General features: G+C 45.4%; 1 protein-coding gene across 4 annotated transcripts in view; it reads left to right on the top strand.

Annotated features, from left to right (window-relative positions):
- Positions 1 to 24,109, top strand: part of FLNB (filamin B) — a 134,952-nt gene that overhangs the window by 59,091 nt on the left and 51,752 nt on the right. For all 4 annotated transcript variants that reach the window (XM_058679088.1, XM_004581568.4, XM_004581569.4 and 1 more), the window contains 14 exons: positions 1,839 to 1,986; positions 10,175 to 10,293; positions 10,871 to 10,948; positions 11,552 to 11,714; positions 12,531 to 12,728; positions 15,227 to 15,364; positions 16,947 to 17,073; positions 18,719 to 18,855; positions 20,161 to 20,354; positions 21,229 to 21,342; positions 22,124 to 22,267; positions 22,519 to 22,642; positions 22,885 to 23,045; positions 23,997 to 24,087. In XM_058679088.1, coding sequence (XP_058535071.1) covers positions 1,839 to 1,986; positions 10,175 to 10,293; positions 10,871 to 10,948; positions 11,552 to 11,714; positions 12,531 to 12,728; positions 15,227 to 15,364; positions 16,947 to 17,073; positions 18,719 to 18,855; positions 20,161 to 20,354; positions 21,229 to 21,342; positions 22,124 to 22,267; positions 22,519 to 22,642; positions 22,885 to 23,045; positions 23,997 to 24,087 — 1,936 coding nt within the window. The remainder of the gene's footprint in view (positions 1 to 1,838; positions 1,987 to 10,174; positions 10,294 to 10,870; positions 10,949 to 11,551; positions 11,715 to 12,530; positions 12,729 to 15,226; positions 15,365 to 16,946; positions 17,074 to 18,718; positions 18,856 to 20,160; positions 20,355 to 21,228; positions 21,343 to 22,123; positions 22,268 to 22,518; positions 22,643 to 22,884; positions 23,046 to 23,996; positions 24,088 to 24,109) is intronic.

The raw sequence follows: 24,109 nt of genomic DNA, 5'->3' as shown, positions 1-24,109 counted from the left end.
TTAATGACCTTTCTCTAGGCCCTGTTAAGGTTTGAGTCAATGTTCAAAGGCGTGGTCAGTGTATTTCGCAACAGAATCCTCAGAAGGTAGGGATACTTGCCAAATTCTTAGGTATGGGTTTGTAGCCAGTCTGTTATATGACCCGTTTCTTGGCTAGTCCATCCTGAGGAAGTGGTGTGGTCTGTTCATCTCTTCCTCAAACTAAAACTGCCTCCTCTTGACGTTCATGTGATGCTGGCACTGTGAGGCCGTTAAAGGAGCTGCCAGGAAGAAGTGCCAAGTCAACGCACATCCTTTCTGGAATGTGTTGTTGACGACTGTTCAAACCCAAATGGCTGCTTTGTTCCCCCAGACTAATCATCAATATCTTCTTCTGTTGCATTTGGTTAATGTGGTTCCTAAGACAGAGCCTGCTATCCCTCTGTTGAGGGTGGTTTGTGGCCTGCCTTCCTGTACCATTTCTGGGGCAGGGAGCACTTTGTGTGCTGGGTCAGGTGGTGATACTAAGGCTCTGATGCCTTTAGGAAGGTCTCATCTTGTACTCAGATGAATTTCAGGAAAGGACCATTCCTTTGCTTTTGAAACAAAAATTTTATATAGTTGTTCTCATTTTGTTTGGGGGCAGAGGGAGACAAAGACTGACACAGTTGAAGCAAGATCTCCCATTTGATACCCTGGTTCACTCTCCAGATTCAGAGCTAGCCCAGATCAAAGCCTGGAGCCTGGAAATCAGTCTGGGTCTCTCAAGTACTTAGCCCATCATCTGCTGTCTCCTAGGGCATGTGTTCACAGGAAGCTGGAATTGCAAGTGGAGCTAGATCCTGTACCTAGGCACTCTTAATATGTCCGCATTCCAAGTGGCATCTTAAGTACTGTGCCAAATGACTACCATGCTTCCCTATTTTTGAAGAAGGCTCTTAAGGAGGTGTGTATTATGGCACAGTAGATTCAGTCTCCACTTGGAGTACCTGCACTCTGTATCAGAATGCTTGTTCAAGTCCTGGCGCCTCTGCTTTGGACGCAGCTTCCTGCTAATGCATTTTGGGAGGCAGCAGATGATGGCTTAAGTGCTTTGGCTCCTGTCATCCATGTGGGAGACCTGAATGGGGTTCCAGGCTCCAGATTTTTATCTGACTCAACGCTGGCCATTGTGGGCATTTGGGAAGTGAACCAGCAGACAGACGATCTCTCTTGTCTGTTGCTCTACCTTTCAAGCAAATGAAAATAAACATTTTCAGAAAGGCTCCCTCATATGTTGAGATCACATGTCTTATATGTTCTTGTGTGGTCTCTTTTGGATTTATTTTTATTCTTTTATGAGAGAGGATTCAGACACTTTATATATAAGTCAAAGAAAAGACCATTTTATTTATGTGTATTTCTTGTAATATGCATTAACCCCATTTGTGCTGTTTTGTTTCTTTTGTCCTCACTAGGGAAATTTTCTACTTTTTTTTTTTTTTAACATTTTTCTATTTTGTTGCAAGAGTGGGAGTAGGACACAAACCTGTAAAAGTGACCTGTAGGATGTTTTGGGAGGTACCCTCAGCTTCCAAAGACAATGGTGGCCCTCTGAACATGGACTGTGACCTTGGCTTAGTGATGTTTTGCTTAATGTAGAAGCTGAACCAATTTCTTAGTATTTATAGTTTTGTTTTAAGCGATGGTGGCAAACATTTCAATACAAGGAATGTTCCAAAAATTTATAGAAAAAGTATATTACAAAAAACTGTGTGTGGACTTCAAAATATTTTCCATCAAAACAAACTCATCTTCTCATCCCACTGTGTTTGTCAGGTGATGTGTCCTACATATTCACTACTGTGTTGTTATTCTAGGTCATTACCCCAGAAGAAATTATTCACCCGGATGTAGATGAACACTCAGTGATGACGTACCTTTCCCAGTTCCCCAAGGCCAAGCTCAAGCCGGGGGCGCCTCTAAAACCCAAACTCAACCCAAAGAAAGCCAGGGCCTATGGCAGAGGTGAGTGAGGCTTGTCCTCCAGCGTTGGAGGATTGTGTGCAATGTCCTCAGGGTCAGGAGTGTTCATACTTGTTAAAACTTTGTTTTTAACGTAAAGACCCCTGTATTTGCGACCTGCTAAATCCAGGACTTTAATTTTATTTATTTTATTAATTTTGAGAGCTGAAAGAACTCTGTGTGTGTGTGTGTGTAGGTGAGAGAGAGAGAGGAATAGTGAGAGAGGGAGAGAACTTCTTCATCTGTTGACTCACTTCCCAAATACTGCAGTAGGTAGGATAGGCCAGGCCAAAACAAGCTGGACACTCGGTCTGTTTACCATGTGGGTTGCAGGAACCCAAGAACTTGAGCCAGCCCTGTTACCTCCAAGGTCACACATCAACAGGAAGCCGATCCAGAACTAGAATTTACTACTCTAAGATGGGAGCTGGATGATACATGTGAGGTACTAGGCTAGACCTACTGCCTCTCCCAAGGCTTTAAATATTGCTTTTGCTTTGTTATGGAGAATGGTGCATTTGAAGCTTTGTGATTTTAGTGCAGGGGCCCTGGGCTGAGAAAGGGCTACTGCTCCCATTTTTTTGAGGAGGAATCAGAGTCTGCTTGGCAGAGGTTGGGAGTTTGACTCTTGCTCCAGTCTATGTTCAAGATGAGAATAGCTTAGGTCAGTCTTTGCTGATTCATTTCTGCTTCTGTTATGCAAAAGCTACTTCTGATTTTCTCGTAGGGTGGGAGCTGTTGAACCCATAGAGGTTGCTTCCTTACTCAAGACAGTTGTGACTTAAGACAGTTGCAGGACACAGTGTGCTGGTCAAAGCCACCTGGAGGCACTTGGTGTCCTGGTTGCACATGAGTTCAAGCACACTAGTTTTTTCTGGAGAACAGGTTCCTGACTGAGAGTACATTTTCTTTTAAAGATTAGCTCAGTGACATATATTGTCTTCTCTTTGCTATAGGGAAGAGAAGGAAGTTCATTTTATGAATTTTTAAAATGACAACTGTAGCAATATTTGTATCCACACAATATCTCTTACATCTTCCTCCACAGTAGGCCATTGTTACAGTTTTTTCTTGTCCTTTGGGTGTGGTGTGTGTTTGTGTCTCTGTGTTTATTGCATTATTTGAAAATATGGTGACAACATTCCTCAGTAGCCCAGTAAAAATGACATATTCTGTACCATAACCATGGTAATCACTGTCACCCATACAAAAATACCAGTTATTCCAGATTCTCTAAAATCATCGCATTTGAATCCCTATTTTTTTCTAAGATTGTCTTTTTTAGATGTTTTACAAGCTAAGGTCTGATTAAGTTTAATTAGCTTTATTTATTTGTTTGTTTATTTATTTATTTTTGGACTCTTAATGAATATATAATAATTATTCCCATTTTTATTTATTAAAAAAGATTTGATCTTTTGCTTATTTGAAAGGCAGGGAGAGTTGATTCTCCCAAGTGGCTGCAACAGCCAGGGCTGGGCAAGGTCTAAGCCAAGAGCTAGAAACTCAGTCAAGGTCTCCCATATGTGTGGCAGAGGCCTAAGTACTCCAGCCGTCCTCAGATGCCTTCTCAGACACATTAGCAGCAAGTTGGTTTGGAAGTGGAGCAGCCAGGATTTAAACTGGCACTCCCATGTATAGGATGAATGCTAGTGTTATAAGTAGCTGCTTAATGTAGTATTCTGCAGTGTTGACTCCCTCCAGGTTTTTTTGTTTGTTTGTTTGTTTGTTTTAATTGCATTGACTTGTTGAAGAGTGTCACACATGTCTTGTAGGATGTCCCATATACACATTTGCTTTGGGTGTAGCTTTTTGCTACCAGGCATAGGCTTGGTTGTCATCTTCTTCCTTTTTAAATATTTACTAAGTAAGTAAATATTAAAAAATATTTATTGGAAAGGGAGATTTACAGAGAGGAAAGATAGAGGGAGAAAAATTTTTCATCTATTGGTTTATTCCCCAAATGGCCACAGTGGCCGAAGCTGAGCTGATTCAAAGGCAGGAGCTAGGAGCTCCCACTTGAGTGTAGGGTCCCAAAGCTTTCGGCCATTCTCTGTTGCTTTCCCCAGCCACAAGCAAGGAGCTGGGTGGGAAAGGGAGCAGCCAGGACACAAACTGGTGTCCATCTTGGATGCTGCATTTGGAGGTAAAGGATTAGCCATTTGACCCATTGTGCCGTCTCCAAGCATTGGCTTAGTCATAACATACATACTGAATGTGTGCTGTTCTCGGTTCTTGATGATTGTTAGATCTTCTCCTTTGCCCTTTCTGATTTGATTTAGATCAGCAAAGAGTTTGTTAGTTCTGTAACAAGCCCAGCGACATTTGAGGTTCTGTTTAGCGCTGAGCTAAGTTCTGTGCAGTCATTTGTGTTTTGTAGGGGCAGGGGACTTAGTCAAAAACCTTTCTCTCCCTTACATTATTATTCTGTCAAGGGCTGGCACATCAATGGTGTCCTTATAGTTCTCTAAGCCATAAGTAAAGGAGGTGGCTGTTGTGATGAATCCCTGGTTTGCTTCTCTAGTGGCAAAAATAAGCTTCAACAGTCAACTCCCTTGTCAACAAAATCAGTCAACTGGGCTAAATCTAATTAAGGCATAGAGCTTGCTTACGATGACCTTATCAATTGCTGTCTAGTTTCCTCATTGTTAATGTGAGACGGTTTCCTCTCATGGTCCTGTTTTCTAAAAAATGACCACGTGCTGCAGTGCAGTTAGCTTTTTTGTGAATGTTGGATAGAGAGGAAATAAACTTTGGTTTTCTCATGCATTTTTTGTATTGTCTTATTGTGATAGAATTTACGCAACATTTGCCGCTTTAACCATTTTTAGGTGTGTTGTTCTGTGGCAGTAAGTGTCTTCACAGGGTTAGGCAGTCACTTCCTGACTAGCACGTTTGCATCTCCTAACCCGAAACCCAGTGCCTGTTCAATGGTAGTCATCCTCCCACTCTTCATTTCTGCCCGGCAGCTGGTGGTATTTTCTCTACTTTCTGTTTCTGAGAGTTAGCCTCTTATAGATATCTCACAGCACTGGAATCATGCAAACATCTGTGTTTTTCTGTCTGTCTGACTTCACTTAGCACATGTCTTCAAGGCTCATCCATGTTAGAGCTTGTGTCAGAATTTCCTTCCTTCTTATGGCTAAATAATATTCATCATATGCTTATGTCATATTTTGTTTATCGACTCATCTGTTGATAGAAGCTTGGGTTGTTTCCACCTTCTAACTGTGGTGCATGTTGACTGCAGTGAGTATGGATGTACAAAGTATTTCAGTTCTTGGGGTATATGCCTAGATGTGGAATTTCTGGAACATTGGGTGATTTCTTCGATTGACACCTCCCTTCCCATTTTAAGTGGAAAGATAGAATAATCACTTTAGCTGGTAGGACCAGGACCTGAGACAGCATAGGCCCCGTGTCTCCTTTGTGGCCACACCAGCTTGCATCTGACACCTGTACCTGGGAAGAGGGCACATTTCATCTTGTTTCCAGAAATGTTGGGAGTGGGGGTCAACTCTTTTTATTTCTTGGGTGTTGAGTAAGACCCACTTCCATTGGCACTTGCAGATTCATTCAATGAGCCCGGACTTGCTTAGTTTCAGGTTGCTGAAAGGAGAGAAGGCTGGAGGGTGTAGGGTGTGGATGTACAGCCACAGACAAGTCTTTGTGGTGGGGCTTCCTTGCAGGGTGAGGTGTGTTGAAGGCATCCTGGCATGAACTAAAGCAGAAACGTTTCCCAAACATGAGGTTGCGTGTGACATATTGCTGCCGTGATATCTCTTGTATCTTTGTAGTCATGGGGACCCCTGAGCGTGCACAAAGAGCAGTTTTGCAGGAGTTTGCAGGCTATGGGGATGCAATTGAACTTCCTAACTGATCCTGGTTAGTGCTGAAAGATGACCCATAACAGGGCTTTTTGAAAGCCGTTCTTCAGGCTGGTAGAGCCTGAGCAAGTGGGTGTTGATTTTTATGTTTGAATCTATTTGTTCAATGATCTGGTCATTATATATATTTTAAGTAAATTAAAAGTGTGGAAAACAAAACATTGAAAGCCTGCTTCTCAACTGTTTATCTAATCCTTCCTTCAAAGCCTTTTTTTTTCTATGTTGAAATGAGTTCTATTCTTCATTTTACCCTTTACAACCTAACTATATGAGTTTATTTTATTATGCCACAATCTATTATAACATTTATTTACTAATATATTGGAAAACTAATATAAATCAGAATATAGTAAGAGGTGACCCAGTATCTTCAGCAGCCTGATGGCAAGGAAAAAGAAAAGTTAAAAGACAGCTAGAGATGAATGAGGGAGTGGCCATTTAGCCTAACAGGAACCCTTGCATCCCATGTTGGAGTATGTGGTTTCTATCCTTGGATGGGGTTCCTAACTCTGGCTTCCTGATAATACAGATCCTGGGAAATGGCAGAGATGATTTTGGAACCCTTGCCACTGGCAGGAGACCTGGATTGCATATCCAGTTCTTAGCTTTGCTCGTGCTGGTATGGACATGAGCACTGAACCAGGAGGAGAAGGAGGACTCACGCAGATCTTCTGATGTGGGTGTAGGCGTCCCAAGCAGCATTTTAATCACTGTGCCAAATGCCAGCCATTATAGTGAATATTTATGGGTGAAAAATGTGAGGCTCAAGATTTTGTGTTAAGATAATATGGGAGGAAGGCAGAAGTGATAGTGAAGATAGAGCCAGACCGTCTGTGAGTTGATAGATGTTGACCCCATGTAATAGATTATGAGTTCATTAGACAGTTCCTACACTTCTTTTGTGTGGAATGTTCCATGATGAAAAGCTTTTTGAAAAGTAATATTTCAACTGTTGCTTCTTTGAAGGTGCAGTAGAAGAACTTTTCCTAACTCTGTCTGCTCTGCACCAGAGTTAACACGCCTTGGTTTTATATAGGAGATAACAGAGAGCTAGCTCAGTCCCTAGGCAGTGATGGTAGTAAGTCTCCTACATCTTCTGCGGACTGAAAGCCAGGCTTGGAGCTGAGGCAGTGGACAGCTGGGAGAAGGCCAGTGAACACAAATGTTAAAGCCCCGACCAAGGAGAGGGCAGCCAGCGAGCAGAACACTTTCAGACAGTAACTGCTCTTATTCCAGCCAAACACTACAAAAAGGATGATGTCCCTCCCCTTTCCTCTGACACCAAAAAAAGCAACAGAAATGACCCCATCTAAGCGACAGAGGAAATGGAAACACGAACAGAGTCTGGGGGATGTGTGGGGCTGTAGCAGAACGTCCAACATTCATGTTAGAGAAGACTCAGGAAGAGTGGAAGAGGGGGCAGGACTGGAAAACCATGGAAAGATATGCATAACAGCTGCAGATGTCCCAAGTCAGACATCCACCTGCAGAAGCTGGGTTAGCCCCAGTTATGGGAAACTGAAGTCCACACAAAGACACTTCTAAGACAAAGACCATAAAAGTCCCGAGAGGGAACTGACACCTTAGTTGAGGGGGACAGATAGTGACAATGACAGCTGTCTTGTTAAAAGTTACGGAGACCAGAAGGAAGTGGCATAGCATTTTGTAGGTGCTAGAATAAGAAAAGGAATGTCAGCCACAAAATCACTACCCAGGGAAGTGAATCCTTTGGAATCAAAGAGAAATCACACTGTTGGAGGCAGGGAAACTGAAAAATTTTCACCAGCAGTCCTGCCTAAGAGGACAGCTAAAGGAAATCCTGTGAATAGAAAGGAAGCAATAAAAGAAGAACTCTTGGAAAAACAGGAAGTAAGAACATGGTAAGCAAAAGTAAGACAATACACTTTCCTCAAAAATCAAAAATTCCCAAAATTCAACGGAGGTGAAATCATCTGAATGGTCCTAGAACCATGACAGAAATTGAATTTGTATAGTTTTTGAAAGATTTATTTCATTTATTTGAAAGGTAGAATGATGGAGAATGGGGGCATTCTACTTCACTCCTCAAGTGGCCACAGTGGCTGGGGCTGGGCCAGGCCAAAGCCACCTGGAGCTTTTTCCAAGTCTCTCACATGGGAATAAGGGCCCAGGCACCGAGATCATCTTTTGCTATTTTCCCAGGCACATGGGCAGGGAGCTAATTGGAAGTGGAGCTCATGTACTTAAGTTTATGAAAAGACAAGCTGAAGGTCTAGAAGATCCAGCAAAACATTCATCATATTCAGAACATCTAAGGAACTCTCAGTAGTTGCAAATAATCCAATTGGGAAATGGGCACAAACCTGGAACAGTTGCACTGAACACGATGTGCAAATGATGAAGACGCCCATGGAAAGATGTTCAGTATTGCGAATCATCAGTGAAGTGCAAATTAAAACCATTGTACATGCCTCCAGAGTGGCCCCAGTAGTGATAACAGTGGATGCTGGTGAAAACGGAGAGAAATTGGACATGGATTATTCCTACTTTACTGGTGGAAGTGTAAAATGTAATGTGTAAAATGATATAGCCACTCTGGGACACAGTTTGGCACAAAACTAAGCATACAAGTGGTACATGACCCAACAATGTGTGTTGGCATGCATCCCAGAAAAGTGACAATTTGTAGGAAAGCTGGTTTCTCTTTCTAAGTTCTTATTCAAAACTCAAGGACAAAACTTGGCTTCCTGCTCTCTTCTCCTGTTCTCAATGCTTTTCCTCCATCACCTGCACTTGTGAATTTTCCCCACAAACTTAACTCTCTATGGACCCCTTCTGGGTGTCCTGTAAATCACCCCAGTTCTGTCACTTCCTGGAGTTATCACAGGTTTAAGATTCTGTCCCTCAAAGCTGCTTCCTGCTGCAGATGCCAGTCGCAAAGGCTACATACAGCTTCTGTTTGATGTGGTTACAAATTGGAGGTTCCCATGGACCCCTGTTGAGGTCTAGTTATATGTGAGATTGATCTCAGAATTCATGCTGTGATATAGAGGAGAACTGGCAGATGAAGAGGTACAAGGAGTGAGATTGGAGAGGGTCCTAAGTGGAGCAGCTTCAGTCCTTGTGGATGCACCACCCTCTGGGAAGTCCTGTGAACCCCATACACATGAGGGATTTTTATGAAGGTTTTATCACTTAGGCATGATGACAATTCAATTGTTGTGAGCCATACCCTCAGTGTACCTGCAAAGAGTATTTCTGGAGGAAAAGGCCAATCTACTACAGTTACATCATGTGTGATTCTGGATGTTTGTGGAACATTCTTGAAACAATGAAATGTTAGACATGTCTTGAACGTATTAGTAGTTGAAGAAGATGGGGTGAGTGGGAAGTGGTGTGACTCTAAATGGGTGGCAGAGGTGGTGACAGTGTTCTGTGTCTTAACTGCATTATTGTCACCCCTGGTTATGTAATTTTAGCTTTAAAAACTTTACTGTGAGAGGTGGTGGGTGGGCATTAGTGTTGAGACACCTCCCCTGCCCTACACCTACCACTTACCTCGCAGATAGAACCCCCTCTGCTGGCTCGTTCATTCTCCAAATGCCTGTAGTGGCTGGGATTTGACAAATGCTAAGCTGTGTGTAGGCCAGACTGGGCCTGAAGCCATGAGCTAGCAACATGGTTCAAGACTCCTATGTGGATGGCAGAAACACAGTTGCTTGAGCCATTACATTGCCTCCCATGGTCTACATTACTCGGAAGCTGGAGTCTGTGTTTGATATCATGCCTTTGCACTCTGCTATGGGCATGCTAAGTGTGGGACTGACCACCTATCCCTGACTGTAATACCGTACCATAGTTTTATACAGTGTGCCATTGGAAGAACTGGGTAAAGTGTATTAGATTTTACACCTACATGTGAATCAGTCTCAAATTAATTTGCTCATCTTGGTAAAAGTTTAATAGTAGAACAATGTAAAATTTTTAAAATGATGTAAGGTCATGAGCAAGAAAAAAAATGAGCCTTCCTTCTCCGCACCATATTACCTCCCTTAAGGCAAGCCCTGCTGTTTGTTGCCAACCACATGACTCCTTGCAATTGTAGGTTCCTGCCTGAATCACTGAATAATTCTGAGTTGGATGTTGCCTCAGGAATAACTCAGTCACAACCTAAGCTTCGGACTTCTTTGCTTTTCTTATACATAGCAGTTGGTCCTCATTACACACAGGGATTGTAGGACTTATTCCCATCTCTCAGCTCCCTGCTTGGGGAAGGCTTGTGCCTGGGTGGCCTAGCTAATAACATGCTTGTGAATTCCTGACAGGAATTGAGCCCACTGGAAACATGGTGAAGCAGCCAGCTAAGTTCACTGTGGACACCATCAGTGCCGGGCAAGGAGACGTGATGGTGTTTGTCGAGGATCCAGAAGGGAACAAAGAGGAGGTGCGTCTTCTGCCTGTGGCATCCTAGGGAGCTCTGGAACTTGTACCAGAATATCTACCTCTGCTGTCCTCTTCAGCATTCACAACGGTGGCTTAAAGCAGTTAAAAATCTTACCTGAAGACAGAAAGAAATTGCCCATCTTGCTGGTTCTCTCCCCAAGTGCTCACAATAACCACAGGTCAAAGCTGAGGAACTCAGTCGGAGTCTCTCTAAATGGGTGGCAGGGATTCAGCAAACACTTGTGCTATTGCCATCTGCTACCTTGCAGAGTATACGTGAACATGAAGCTGGAGTCAGGTAGAGCAAGGGCTCTAATGTAGACACTCTGGTCTGGGATACGGGCATCCCAGATAATGTGTGTGACCTGCTGTGCCAAACATCTGCCCCATGCTGCATGCTTTTATCCTCTTTGAGTCCAGGCCATGTGTGTCATGGTGCGTTGTACGGTGGGGGCAGGAAAGGAAGGAGCTAGGTCCTGTAGGATTTCTGACATGGCAACTTGCTCCAGGACCTTGGCTGACATAGTGTTACTCACATCTGACACACTTCTGTAACCATCACTCTAATTCTCTCCCAGGCACAAGTGACCCCCGACAGCGACAAGAGCAAGACATACTCTGTGGAGTACCTGCCCAAGGTCACTGGGCTGCACAAAGTAAGATGAGCTTCCTGGGGGTGGCTTGGTTGCTTTTTTGGGCTTGTTTCAGTATGTGCTGAAGGACAACTGGGGAAGAAGATTGGCTGTCTTGAATTAATGCCTCATTTCTTATTTCTCGTGCTAGAAATATCTGTGCTCATTGTAGATACTATCGAGTCCCTAACAATCAGACTGTAGCCATTGACTGGTAATCTATGTGGCTTAGATTTTTACAGATTCTTTGCAATTTGGTAGGATTTTTTGCAACTGTGTACTGGCATTTTCATGGCTGCTGCTCTATGCCTCGAGTGTGAATGCTACATTGTGTGAACTGTGGGAAAGATTTGTTTGTTTAAAAGGCAGACCAATAGCAAGAGAAGGAGAGCATTTCTGACCTAAGCTTTTTAGTTTGCTCAGGGCTGGCCCTCCAGACCTAGCCATATGGCTGATGGCACCATGTGTCAGGCCTATTGAGGCTGCTGAACTTGGCCGAGGGTTTCTGGCCCCAGCTTCCTTTGTGCTCATCCCTCTGAGGAGGGTTGAAGGGTCAGCGTATATGGCTTGATGGTGGTCTTGCTGGGTGCAGAGAAAGATTGCACATTCCTCTTTTGTCTCCTGTAGGTCACAGTCCTTTTTGCAGGACAACATATCTCTAAGAGCCCGTTTGAAGTGAATGTTGACAAAGCCCAAGGCGATGCCAGTAAGGTCACGGCCAAAGGCCCAGGATTGGAAGCCACAGGAAACATCGCCAACAAGCCCACTTACTTTGACATCTACACGGCAGGTAAGGTGCCTTCCCTCTGGACCAGACCTTCAGGTTTGCATCAAAGCCTAGAGCCTGGAGGCTTAGGACACCCCACCTTCTGTCTTTTTAGATCAAAGAACAAGAACAATAGCCTTTCAAGTGTGTTCTGATTGTAGATATTTTCAAAATGCACTCAGTGTTGATTAATAAGCAGTATTTGTACACATTTCTGACCTAACTATTCCAAAGAAACAGGGTTTTTAGAAGAATTACCTGCTTAGCAAGATTCTGTGTGAGATCTATGGACTGCATTAAGCATACTTCTTGAATCATCAGCTTTCTTTTCATTGTAGAAAATTTAGAAGTAGAGATTGTGAAAAAGGGAAAAGTTCAACCATCATCACTCCACTCCCATCACCCCAAGACAATGCTTGTTAACTTTGATGTGGACTCTCCCACGCACCTCTCTGTTCCCTGCTGTTTGTATTTTACACTGCTTAGCACTGTTTAAAACCTTTGTTTCATAAACAAAATTTTTTTCTTCAATTTATTTGAGAGAGATTGCTTGATTTGATTCATTCCTCCAAATATCCACAATAGCCAGCTCTGAGCCAGTGGAAACCAGGGACTGGGAACTCAACCTGTCTCTCCCACATGGCTCGTGGACACCCAAATTCTTGAATCATCACTGTTTCCCCTCATGGAGCACATTAGCTGGAAGCTGGAGTTGGAAGTTGAGCCAGACTTGAACCCAGACACTCCCATGTGGGATTTTTCACTGCACGAATCCCCTGCCCCTGGCAGCAAACTTTCTACAAAGGGACTCTGGCTCATGGTTTGCTCACTGTCCTATAGGAGCTGGCGTGGGTGACATTAATGTTGAGGTGGAAGATCCCCAGGGGAAGCATACTGTGGAGCTGCTTGTGGAAGACAAAGGAAACCAGGTGTATCGATGCGTGTACAAGCCGGTGCAGCCTGGGCCCCACGTGGTCACAGTCTCCTTTGCTGGGGATGCCATTCCCAAGAGTCCCTTCATTGTGCAGGTTGGAGAAGGTGAGTGATGGTGCATGGAGACTGACTCTGCCACTGGGCACTAATGCCAGGAGAAAAGATTGGGGCCAGCACGAGCTTGTAACTGTCCCCATTCTACCGGGTGAATTTCATTGTTAAGTGGTCACCTTGTCCTCCAGACATCGGTACCATGTCTCTTAGAAGCCATGCAAGGGACCTTGGTGCTTTACTTGTGTTAGCTCATTTCATCCCCCCAAAGCACCTACATGGATGAGTCTTCATCCTGAGAGAGAGAGAGAGAGAGAGAGAGAGAGAGAGAGAGAGAGATTGGATTGAGGCAGTGGGAGAGTGGGTGTCTGGGACTGAAGTTGGCAGCTGCAACAGGTGTTCTGTCTCCACTGCAATAGCACTGCTACCTCTGTCACATAGCAGCAGCCTGTGGTACAGGTGCCAGCATTGTGTCCATTTTGTGTGTGGGAACATTTAGATGACGTAAGGAATTGGTACTAGAGGCATCAGGAGAAGTTGCCCCTGTGGTCTCTGTCTATAACCCTTAATCTCTGCTGAAGCATGAAGTTTTCTCTAATGTAAAACTCCTTCTCATTCTGTTGCCCCCTTTTCGTTTGTTTTCCAACTGTGCCGCCTTGTCTAACTGATACTTGCCTCCCTGTTCTGTCCTCTGCCTCTGGGTCTGCAGACTTGGCCTCCTCCTCTGAATCCTGCCTCTGGGCCAGCCTGGACCCTGAAGCTGAGCACGGGGCCAGAGGCTTTTGCTTGGTAAGGGCTGATTGGGTGGGGCGTCTTCGTCAGTTCTTTGTGCTGCGTGTGCGTGTCAGCTGAGCCAGGGCTGTTGTGAGTTCAGGAAGTTCCTATGTGGGCATTATTGCAGCTAGTCCAGCCAGACCTTCCGCAGCCCACACTCTTAACACCATGAAGCCTGGCTCAGGCTTTGATGCACAGGACAGCAGAGTTAAGATGTTTTTCTGTCAGTCTCTTCGGCTCCCGGTGGTGTCTGTAGGAACCAACCTGTTGCCCTTTGGATGCCCACTTGCAGGCCTCCCCTGTCTCTGTCTCTGTGACTGTGGGAATACGCATGTGAGCCCTCCGAGGAATTCTCGTCATCCTGTTAGGACTTATTTCTGCAGTAGCCAACTTTTCTCCCCTTGACGGAAAAAAATCATAAAACAGCACAGAAATGTGCACATGCTCTTAAGCCAAGCTCTTTTGGTGTAAGTCACAGAATTGGGACCAGTTCCCTTTTCCCGTTATTGTCTCCCAGCCCTTTCTGTCTTGGACAACTTTCTCCATTTATGGCCTATTTAGCTCACCTACCACTTGCATTACTAAGTATTTAATTAGTGGATATCTTTTTTTTTTTTTAGTGGATTTCTTTTAACTGACAAGCCTTCTCCCCAATGATTTTATATTACCAGAACACAGAGCCCATGTCACTTGCCATCAAGTGTCACCATCAACTTTGGCACACCTGCTAATCACTCAGCAGTGCCTGTCCGTCCAAGGGGGAGTGTAGAGCTCTTTTGGAAGCAGGTGTTTGCCTGATAGGCCACTAAGGGCATGGCAGGCAGTTGGGGTCTCACAGAGGAAGGGCCACCTTTGGAGGATCAGAGTCTTATTTTTTCTGAGAGCTGTCAGATTTGCAGAGGAAAAGCCACTGCATAAACCACATGACATTTTCTCCATGATTTTTATCCTGTTTCCTTCTGAAGGCAGAAGTTGTTCATGCTGGCCAGAGACATCCTAGGGTATAAAGGTATCTTCCTATTCCCTCTCCCCCAACTGCCCCAGGGAGCAGTGGTTCTGTGACCCTCTCCGGTGAGCACAGTGAAAAGAAACCCTCAATCCCAACTTTCATACTTCACAACTTTTTCAAACCAGACCAGGAAGCCCGGCTGGGAGTGGCATTTACTGCTCACGGATGCTCTGGTGGCCGCCCACATTCCAAGGCTTTTGTGACTGAGGTCGGTCTGCCTAGGCCCCAGTGGAGCCAGACTGGGCTGCCTTTGAGACCCTTGTTGTTTCTGCCTGGCTGCGAAGACAACAGCCATGTTTCGAGTTTTATAAGTGTGGCTGACCCAGGATTTGGAACCTAGACAGATAGTTTCAAGCCCTGCAGTTTCCAAGTAGAAGGAGCGGGGTGGGGAAAGTATGGTTTTCCCAAATAAGGGCTCTCGATTTTTGAGTACAGTCCAACATTTGGGCTTCAGGACCTGCACCCCTCCACCTGCCCATGAAAGGGTCAGCCCTGGTACCAGGGGCACAGCATGGATTCACTGCACTCTCCTGATTTCTATGGTAAAGTAACTCTACCCTCATCCTTCTGTGGAGCGGCTGGACAGTTATGTTGTGTCCTTTCTTCCTGGCCTCATGTGCTCCCCAAATGGGACCTCTGGCTTGGGGGAACTGCTACATAATCTCTGTGCAAAGCAAACATTTTCTTGGCGGGTGGCTCCCGGTTACCATGGCTTTCTTGACTGACTAAAGAATGAAAGGTTGAAAGGATGTCAAAACTTTGTTTGCAGCCTGCAGCCCAAATGCCTGCCGGGCCAGTGGCCGGGGCCTGCAGCCCAAAGGCGTTCGAATCCGGGAGACTGCCGACTTCAAGGTTGATACCAAAGCTGCTGGCAGCGGGGAGCTCAGTGTGACAGTGAAGGGGCCTAGTAAGTGTGCTTTCCTTTCTCCATCTCTTGAAGTAATTTTGGTTAACTTTGTAGTTGTGGCATATGGGAGTAGTGATGGATTAATGAGTTCTACCCTGGATGTGGGCTACCACACGGAGTGGGAAGACTTTTGGTAGTGGATAAGCAGGGAGGTACAGAAATTGGGAAAAGGCTGCTTTCAGAACAACCACCCAAAAAAGGCCCCCCCCCCCATTTTTTTAAGTTCAGGGAAATGGAAGCTTGGAGAGGTCAGCTCTTGCCACAGGTCCTCTAGCTTGTAGGCATCTGAGCCAGAACTCAAGCTCAACCTCCAAACCCAATGATTTTCTCACTATGGGAAAATTACATTTTATGGACTATGAAATTATGTCAAGTACTTAATTACTACCCATCTGTGCTTATAGAAGGAGAGTAAAATTCTCGAAGATTAAGTTTTCTTTGTAGATGAGCTCCCTGCACAGAGGGCAACCCATTTTCACTCCCTCCTACCGGAGGAGGAAACAGGCAGGAAAGAATGTCTTTCTTATTCCCACGTATGCCCCTGGGAGACAGAACAGCTCAGCATTTTCAGGCACAGGTGCAGCCGCTGTGGTGGTTTCCTCCTTTTTGGAATCTGGAGCTTCCTATGCTACACCCCAACCCCTCCTTTCCAATGGGGCTGAAGTAGGAGGTTCAGAGCTCCACAAAGTTAATATTCAATCTCAGCACCAAGCCTGGGGGCAGGCTGTACCCTGTGGGTGGCCTGGGTTCTAGACAGCACAGACCTGAAGCCAGGCTACTTCAGGGCTGCCCTTCATCCCAGCCTGTTGCGACAGTAGCCAGGCAGGCATTCTGTTCCACCACCACCCTGACCTTGGAGATTCGCTTGACTCAACGGCTTTCCCAGCCAAACCTCAGGGCTCAGCATGAAACAAGTTTCTGCCTGATGACTAGGTCTGGAGTTTGTGGTGGAGCATCTAAAACCTGCTCTCTCGTGCCTGGCAGATGGCATACAAGAGCGCTCCCCCATTATCTGCCATGAGTTGAGGAAGATGAATTGGGACACTTAATTTTTGCCATATATTCATAAAGGCTCACTTCCTCCCCAGTTTTTGTGGGTTACTGAGACCAGTAATGACAGTTGCTAATATATAACTGAGATGGTATTTATCTCTTTTTTTCCAAGATTAATTTATTTTCATTTTACGAGAGAGAGAGAGAGAGAGGAGATTGATAAAGGCCTTTTTTCCTACCCGCTGCAAGCTGGGATCACAGAAGCAGGAAGCTGGAATTGGAAGCAGAGCTGGGACTTGAATCTAGGTGCTTGGATATGGAATCTGAACCTATGCAGTGCTCTGCTACTCACTCACTGCGGGATTGATATTTACTCCAGGCACCTGCTAGCTGAGAGCTGGGAAACCACTCATTCCCCCACATCTTGAAGCAGAGATAGGGCTGTCTAGCTTGGGAATCAGCTCCTGCATCTTAGGGGATCCTAGGCTCGCCTTATCCTTTGCTGGGCAGCTTGTGTTTTGGGCACAGAGCCACCTTCCTGTAGACTCTCTCTCTGAAAGTTGTACACGTGTGTGTTTCCCTCCTGCAGAGGGCCTGGAGGAGCTGGTGAAACAGAAAGCCTTTGCGGATGGGGTCTACGCATTCGAGTATTACCCCAGCACCCCGGGGAAGTACAGTGTTGCCATCACGTGGGGGGGACACCACATCCCCAAGAGGTGAGTGCAGGCAATACTACATCTTACCTGTAGGCAGCATGCTCCGTGGGGGGCGGGGGTGGGAGGTGGGCGACTCTTCCTGAGCAGGCTGTGGCTTCCTGTGCTACAGGAGGGAAAGAGAATCTACTTTGTTCAGATCTTTGTTTTTTTGGCAGAGCTACATACAAGCAGTTGGCCTGTTCTCCACTGTAGCTTTAAGTCACTGTGGTTTTAACTGCCTTGCTTGAAATTCAATGCTGGCAGTCAGAGTTGGTGGGCGGCTGGGCAGCCCAAGGATCGGCTGTGGATAGTAAAAGGGCTGTGTGTGTACACCCCCTTACGTACACCCAGATGCCCTTCTTACAATGAATGCTTCTGTTCACGGATGCCCCAGGGCAAAAGCTGCTGTGGTTTACATGAAAACCGTCTACAGGAGTGCTGTCAGGGACCCAGGCATGCGGTGTGCAGCTTTGCCTCCTAGGCGTCACTGTTGATCCCTTCGGTGCACATTTTCTAGCTCTCCTGGGGGCAACTTGAAACTGAGTAAATACAGTTTGCCTTGAGAAAGATCTGTGCATTACTGCAGTTCCTGCTTACCCACTGGCGTAGGAGATGGTGGGAAAATGCCTGAAACCACAGGGGGCACTACACAAAGTTTGATTTATAAATGAGGCCCGATAAGAGATTAACAGCAATAACTAATAATAAAGTAGCATAATAATATTCTACTCTAGTAATAGTTAAATGAATGTGGTCTGTTTATCCCTTAAAATATTATGTTGTAATATACTTACTATGGTGATAATGATACAAGGTCATTCAGTGCCTGACTGATGTGATGAAATGAGGTGGATGTTTATAATGTCAGGCTACTATTGACTCTTAGATAACATATATATTGTTTTGATTTATTTTAAGATTATTTGTTGGGATGGGGGGAAAGCAGGATGAGAAAAAGGAAGAGACAGAGATGTTTCACAGTAGCCGGGACTGGGCCAGGCCAAAGCCAGAGGTCAGAAACTCCATCTGGGTCTTCCACATGGATAGCAGGGGTCTAAGGACTTGGACCTTCTCCTGAGGTTTCCCCAAGGGCATTAACAGGGAGCTGGGATGGGAAGCAGAACAGCTGAGATTGGGACTGGCTCTCTTAGGTGGGGTGCTGGTGTTGCACATGGCAGCCTATCTTGCTGCACCACAGTGCCAGCCCTTCTACATATTTTGGACCGAAGTTGACCTTGGAGAATTGAAGATAAACTGTAGATAAGTAGAAACTTGTGTTTAAGGTTCCTAGTATCCAAGCATGCTTTTTAAAGTCCTACATAGGGGACAGCACAATAATTCATGAGTGGGATAGACCCTGATCCCCTGTGTTTTCTTGTGTCTGCTTAAATGGGATACAGGCTCACTTACCTTCCTGGGCAGATAGTCCAGGGCATATGACTTGAATGCCAAGCCAGTGGCCACCTGAGCTGCCTGAGGCAGCCATATTGTGGTATATTGTTGAGGTAACAATGGTTGTAAGGGAGCCTACATGGAAGTGCTTGGCAGCTGTTTGGGGCTCTGGGTGAAAGGATCAGGCAAGTGGAAAGAATGTGTGTGAGTAGTTTCTGGCTGTAGGTAGCTGCTTTGCTCCTCATTAGTGCTGCTTCTCTTCCCCTCATTCCAGCCCCTTTGAAGTTCAAGTTGGCCCCGAAGCAGGCATGCAGAAGGTCCGTGCATGGGGCCCTGGCCTCCATGGAGGGATTGTTGGACGCTCGGCAGACTTCGTGGTGGAGTCGATTGGTTCTGAAGTGGGGTCTCTAGGTAAGTGGAGGCAGCTGACCAGCTGTCCCTGGAATGCACAGGCTTGTAGGGCACTGGGGTCTGGTGTTAGGCTGGTTGAGGCTGGGCTTGGGGGCTCACTCAGTCTCTTTCCTTGTTTTCCTGGCCTCCAGATGTTAGTGGGGAATCCCTTATGCCCCCTGCCTGGCACCAGCATTCAGTCATCCACTAGAAACAGAGAGCCAGGATTGTAGATGGTGTCATCCCAAACCCAGTGCTTAGAACAGAGTAGGTACCTAGTAAATATTGTTGATAGATCTTTTGTTTAGGTGAATGGATAAATGAATGCATTTGGCTGATATTTGAACTTTGGAAGGTGAATCTGTTCTCTAAACCATCATTGTGTATATTTTAAATTTTACATCAGGAGTCAGCAAAACTTTTCTATAAAGAAATAGATAGCAGATACTTCCAACATGTAGGCCATATGGTCTCTGTCACGATTATTGGTTCTTGCCATTGTAGCCTAGAAGCAGCCATAGAAAATACAAAAACAAAGGGATGTGGCCATGTTCCAGTGAGACTTTATTTACAAAAATAAAAGCAGACAGAGAGCCAGATGTGGCCATTAGACTGCAGTTCAGTGACCTCTCTTAGGGAATAGCAGTAAGCAAAATAGGAAAAAATAAGATATCACATTAATTTTCCCTTCTTGAAAGATAATGTTACTCACCCTGGCCTGTCGTGGTCTTCTAGTCTAGAAATTATATTTAGCCTCTCATTATGTCCTTCAAGGCTTTCTTTGTGCACATAGAAGTACAAATGTTGGTTTGCTACATAAACTGTTTGGGCAAATCTTTATGCCTTTGTGCATTTGGTAGTTCTAGAGTATGCCTTTATTTTCTACTACTCTCAGGGAATTCCATTTTATGGGTATAGCCTTTGTTAGATACTCTGATTGTTTTCAGGATTTTGTTGTGAAAACAAAGCTGAACACATATACTCGGTTTTTTCCTTGAAGATAACCAGAAGTAGATTCTGTTGAAGAAAGAGTAGATGTTGGTTTAAGATTTTTGGCACTTGTTCTGTGTTGCCAACAGGAAGGTTAGCTAGCTAACCCTCCCTGTTAGATGATGTATTTTTGTTTTAAAAAGTATCTGAAACAGATCTTCCATCTGTAGCAGAGTCCAGGAGGCTTGCTTTGTAGTCAGGGCAGAGATTTTAACCTGCTAGCTGATAATGTGGCTTTTCCCAGGAGGCAGAGAGAATGAGTTGGTAATAACAGAATTGATACGTTGCACCATGTAATCAAGGAGGCCTTTTATATCCCTCCTCCCCTTCTCCCAGGGTTTGCCATTGAAGGCCCCTCCCAGGCAAAGATTGAGTATGATGACCAGAATGATGGATCATGTGATGTCAAATACTGGCCCAAGGAGCCTGGTGAATATGCCGTTCACATCATGTGTGATGATGAAGACATCAAAGACAGCCCATACATGGCCTTCATCCAGCCAGCCACTGGAGACTACAACCCTGACCTGGTAAATGAACTTGTGCTTCTGTCCACTGCTCCCTGGCTTTCTAAATGTCTACACCTGCTGGGAGACCTTAAGCTGCATGCTGAGAGATGGCAAGGAGGGCACTGGGGTCTCTGGAGGCAGACAGGCCTGGGTTCATAACCTGCCTCTTTTTCTGTTGTCTTCTGTAAAATGGGGCTGTCCAGATGTCTGCTTTCTAGACCTTTTGGATGGTACAAAGAAGGTCTTGTGCAGAAAGCCAGCCATGATCCTGTCCTGTGTAGAGTCCAGATTGCTGTGTTCTCACATCCCACAGCATTTTCGTGCCACCTGGCTGTGTTCTGTCTTAAGGGGCTCCATAGAAAAAGGTGGTTTTTCCCCAGCTGCCTGCCCCTTGAATTAGAGCCAGGTTTTCAAGATGTTCCTCTCAACCCTTCAACGAGTTGATAAGCAACAAGTCTCAGACATCCTGGCAGACCTGCTGTGTGTGGTTCTTAGCCCTCCGTGGACAGTTGTTCATTAACTGTAACCAGTCCTGGCTGGCAGTTGCTCCTCTAACCACCTTCTTAGTCCTGTGCTCCCTGGGACTTCAGGCTTTGGGGATGTTGTGTCTGATAAGGGTTCTGTGTCCCCACAAGGTGGGTGCATTGCAACTGGCCACAAATACCCAGTTCTTGACAGGCCCTCAGTCAGTTCAGAATTGAGGGCCTGGGTTTGTGTGGCTCTAATTCTACAGGGTTTTCTCCCCTCCTTGAAAGGACAATGACAGGTACTGTTTATTTCCCAGTTACGGTAGACTGGAGCATTTGGCTATCTCCCGTTCTCTGGGTGCCGGTGTTCATGTAGGCATTTAGTTTAGGCATCACAATGATAACACTGTTCTGATCTTTTGTCCTAGGTCCGAGCATATGGGCCTGGTTTGGAGAAATCCGGGTGCATCGTCAACAATCCAGCCGAGTTCACTGTGGATCCAAAGGATGCTGGGAAAGCTCCCTTAAAGATATTTGCTCAGGTAAATTTCTAGGAGTGAGAAAATCTGCCAGTGTGGTGGGAAGTTACTCAGTCTCATCAGCACATTAGAAATGAGGATAGTGTCTCTTGGGGATATGTGAGGATTAAGTGAAATGAACAAGCTTATGATTTGTATTCTGTAGAAACAAAACTTAATTTTCACACTATCTGTAGTGTCTTTTGAAGTGGCAAAAGCTACTAGATCACATTGGGAGGTTTGTAAATAATTTTTTTTTTTAAAGATTTATTTGAAAGGTAGAGGGAAAAAGAGAAAGATTGATTTTCTGTTTGCTGGTTCATTCTCCAAATAGGCACAACAGCCAGGGCTGGGCCAGACAAAGGCCAGGAACTAGGACCTTCCTGCAGGTCCCCCATGTGGGTACAGCGCCATTTTCCACTGCTTTCCCAGATGCATTAGCAGGGAGCTGGGTCGTAAATGGAGCAGCCAGAGCTCAGATCAATGTCATATGGCATTTACCCACTATGCTACAACACCAGCCCCAAACAGGATTTTTGAATTGTGTTTATCTATTTTACATTAAATTGAATTTGGCCAAGGATTTAACTGCAGAAATTGAAATTAGAAAATATTATCCACAGCTTTTTTTTTCCTTTGCCATTTGTTTTAATAATTAACAGTAAGGGTAATATTTTGTTGTTGCACCATGTAGTGGCTCTGTACAGTTTTGTTGTATGATCATGTGGTGACCTCAATGTGTGGGAGATTGTGGCAGCTGCATTTGATGGAGACAATGTGAGGCTCATATCTGACTCTTTTACAGGATGGGGAAGGCCAACCCATTGATATCCAGATGAAGAGCCGAATGGACGGCACGTACGCTTGCTCATATACCCCAGTTAAGGCCATTAAGCACACCATTGCTGTGGTCTGGGGAGGTGTGAACATCCCACAGAGCCCCTTCCGGGTAGGTTAGAAGGCAGAAGCGATCTGTTGCATGAAAAACTGCGGTCATGTGCCAGGTCTGGGCTTCATACTCAGTGGTCAAAGTGGTTTTATGGAGAGAACTTGCTGTTGGTGGGCTTTGAAGGATGAAGGACACTGTACATCTGAGTACTCCAGACCTCCCCAATGACTACGTATACCAATGTTTTAAAACAGTGTGTTCCTAGGTCCAAGTAGAAGACAGCTTGGTAACTTTTTTCCTATCTTTTCTAGGTCAACATTGGGCAAGGGAGCCATCCCCAGAAGGTCAAGGTGTTTGGGCCGGGTGTGGAGAGAAGTGGCCTGAAGGCAAATGAGCCTACCCACTTCACTGTGGACTGCACCGAGGCTGGCGAAGGTGAGCAGCAGCAGTGATGGTTGTTGTGTGGGGAGGGCTTTGAGTAACAGCCCACCCATGAGCCTCTATGGTCAGTTCCCCGGGGATTCCTTTGTCAAAACCCTCACTCTCTCATTACTCTCTTCAGGTTCTTCATTGGAAACCTCCCACTTGCTTCCCTGGGGTGGCAACCTGAGCAAGAAGTGGTTGCACAGAACGTGCTGTGTCTTGTAACCTATTCCTAATGAGCTGGTCTGTTCTAGGTGATGTCAGTGTTGGCATTAAATGTGATGCCCGGGTGTTAAGTGAGGATGAGGAAGATGTGGATTTTGACATTATTCACAATGCCAACGACACATTTACTGTCAAATATGTGCCTCCAGCTGCTGGGCGATACACAATCAAAGTTCTCTTTGCATCTCAGGTGTGTGTTGGGACCTCGAAGGGGAGGAGGCAGGGGGAATGGGCTGGGTTCCTCCCAGCCACTTGTGTATATTTCCTTTGTGGTTTTTTTCAGCAGTGGGAACTTAACTGAATAATTTTGTCTCTGGGCCTTTAAAGCCAACCAGGGAAGCACTTTTACCACTTTCTGTAACAGAAGGCAGGCGGTGGTAGTCAGTGATTTAAAGCACAGTTCTTTAAGAAGACTGGGCTGTTACAAGCACTCATCGAGTCTGGGCTGAAATGTGATTAACAGCTAGTCTACTTTGACCTGCTTAGAGCAAGGACTTTGGCCTCCACCTTCAAGCTTCTAGAGTGAGAAGTAGTTTGAAGTTTCAGGTGTGTGAGAAGCTGGGGTGAAAAGTGGCCTATAGCAGGGTGCTGGTAATTTATTTTAACCTTACATGGATGGAGCGACCTCATGGTACATTGAGTGCCAGAGAGTTGTGGTCCTGAATTAATGCCATCCAAGTACCCTCTCCTGCCTTTCCTCCAATAGCATTCTTTCTGAAGAGTTGCAATCATTCTGGTTGTTGTTGTTTTTTTTTTTTTTTTTAATCATTCTGTTTTGATTACTTCCTTGTATTCCCCGAAGTCTGTCCCTGGAGAATATTCCTTCCCTTTTACCCCATCTATTGTTGCTATTTTGGGTTTTATCCTTGCTAGTGCTTCCTTACTGCTAAGTACCCAAATTCAGGGTGTCAAAAGTTCCCTGTTTTCAGTTTGACTTGTGAAGATTGGGGGTCCAGACTGTAGCAAGTGGCTGGAGGAAGCCCTTGCCTGTTGTGAGGGTGTACGACCTTGAACTAAAGGCTTGGGCATTTGTCTCCAGCAACGTAGACATGCCACAGCTCCCCTGGGGGATGGGGCACAAGGCTGAGCTCTGGCAGTGGCTCCAGGGAGCTTTCCTTCAGAGATGGTGTCTCTCCTACAGGAAATTCCCGCCAGCCCTTTCAGGGTCAAAGTTGATCCTTCTCATGATGCCAGCAAAGTGAAGGCAGAAGGCCCAGGGCTCAGCAAAGCAGGTAAGAGGGTAGGGGCGAGGCT

The sequence above is a fragment of the Ochotona princeps genome, chromosome 21, assembly GCF_030435755.1.
Source record: "Ochotona princeps isolate mOchPri1 chromosome 21, mOchPri1.hap1, whole genome shotgun sequence".
In the NCBI taxonomy this organism is placed as follows: Eukaryota; Metazoa; Chordata; class Mammalia; order Lagomorpha; family Ochotonidae; genus Ochotona; species Ochotona princeps.
Note: the sequence above shows the minus strand (reverse complement) of the source record. Positions and strands in the feature narration are given on the sequence as shown.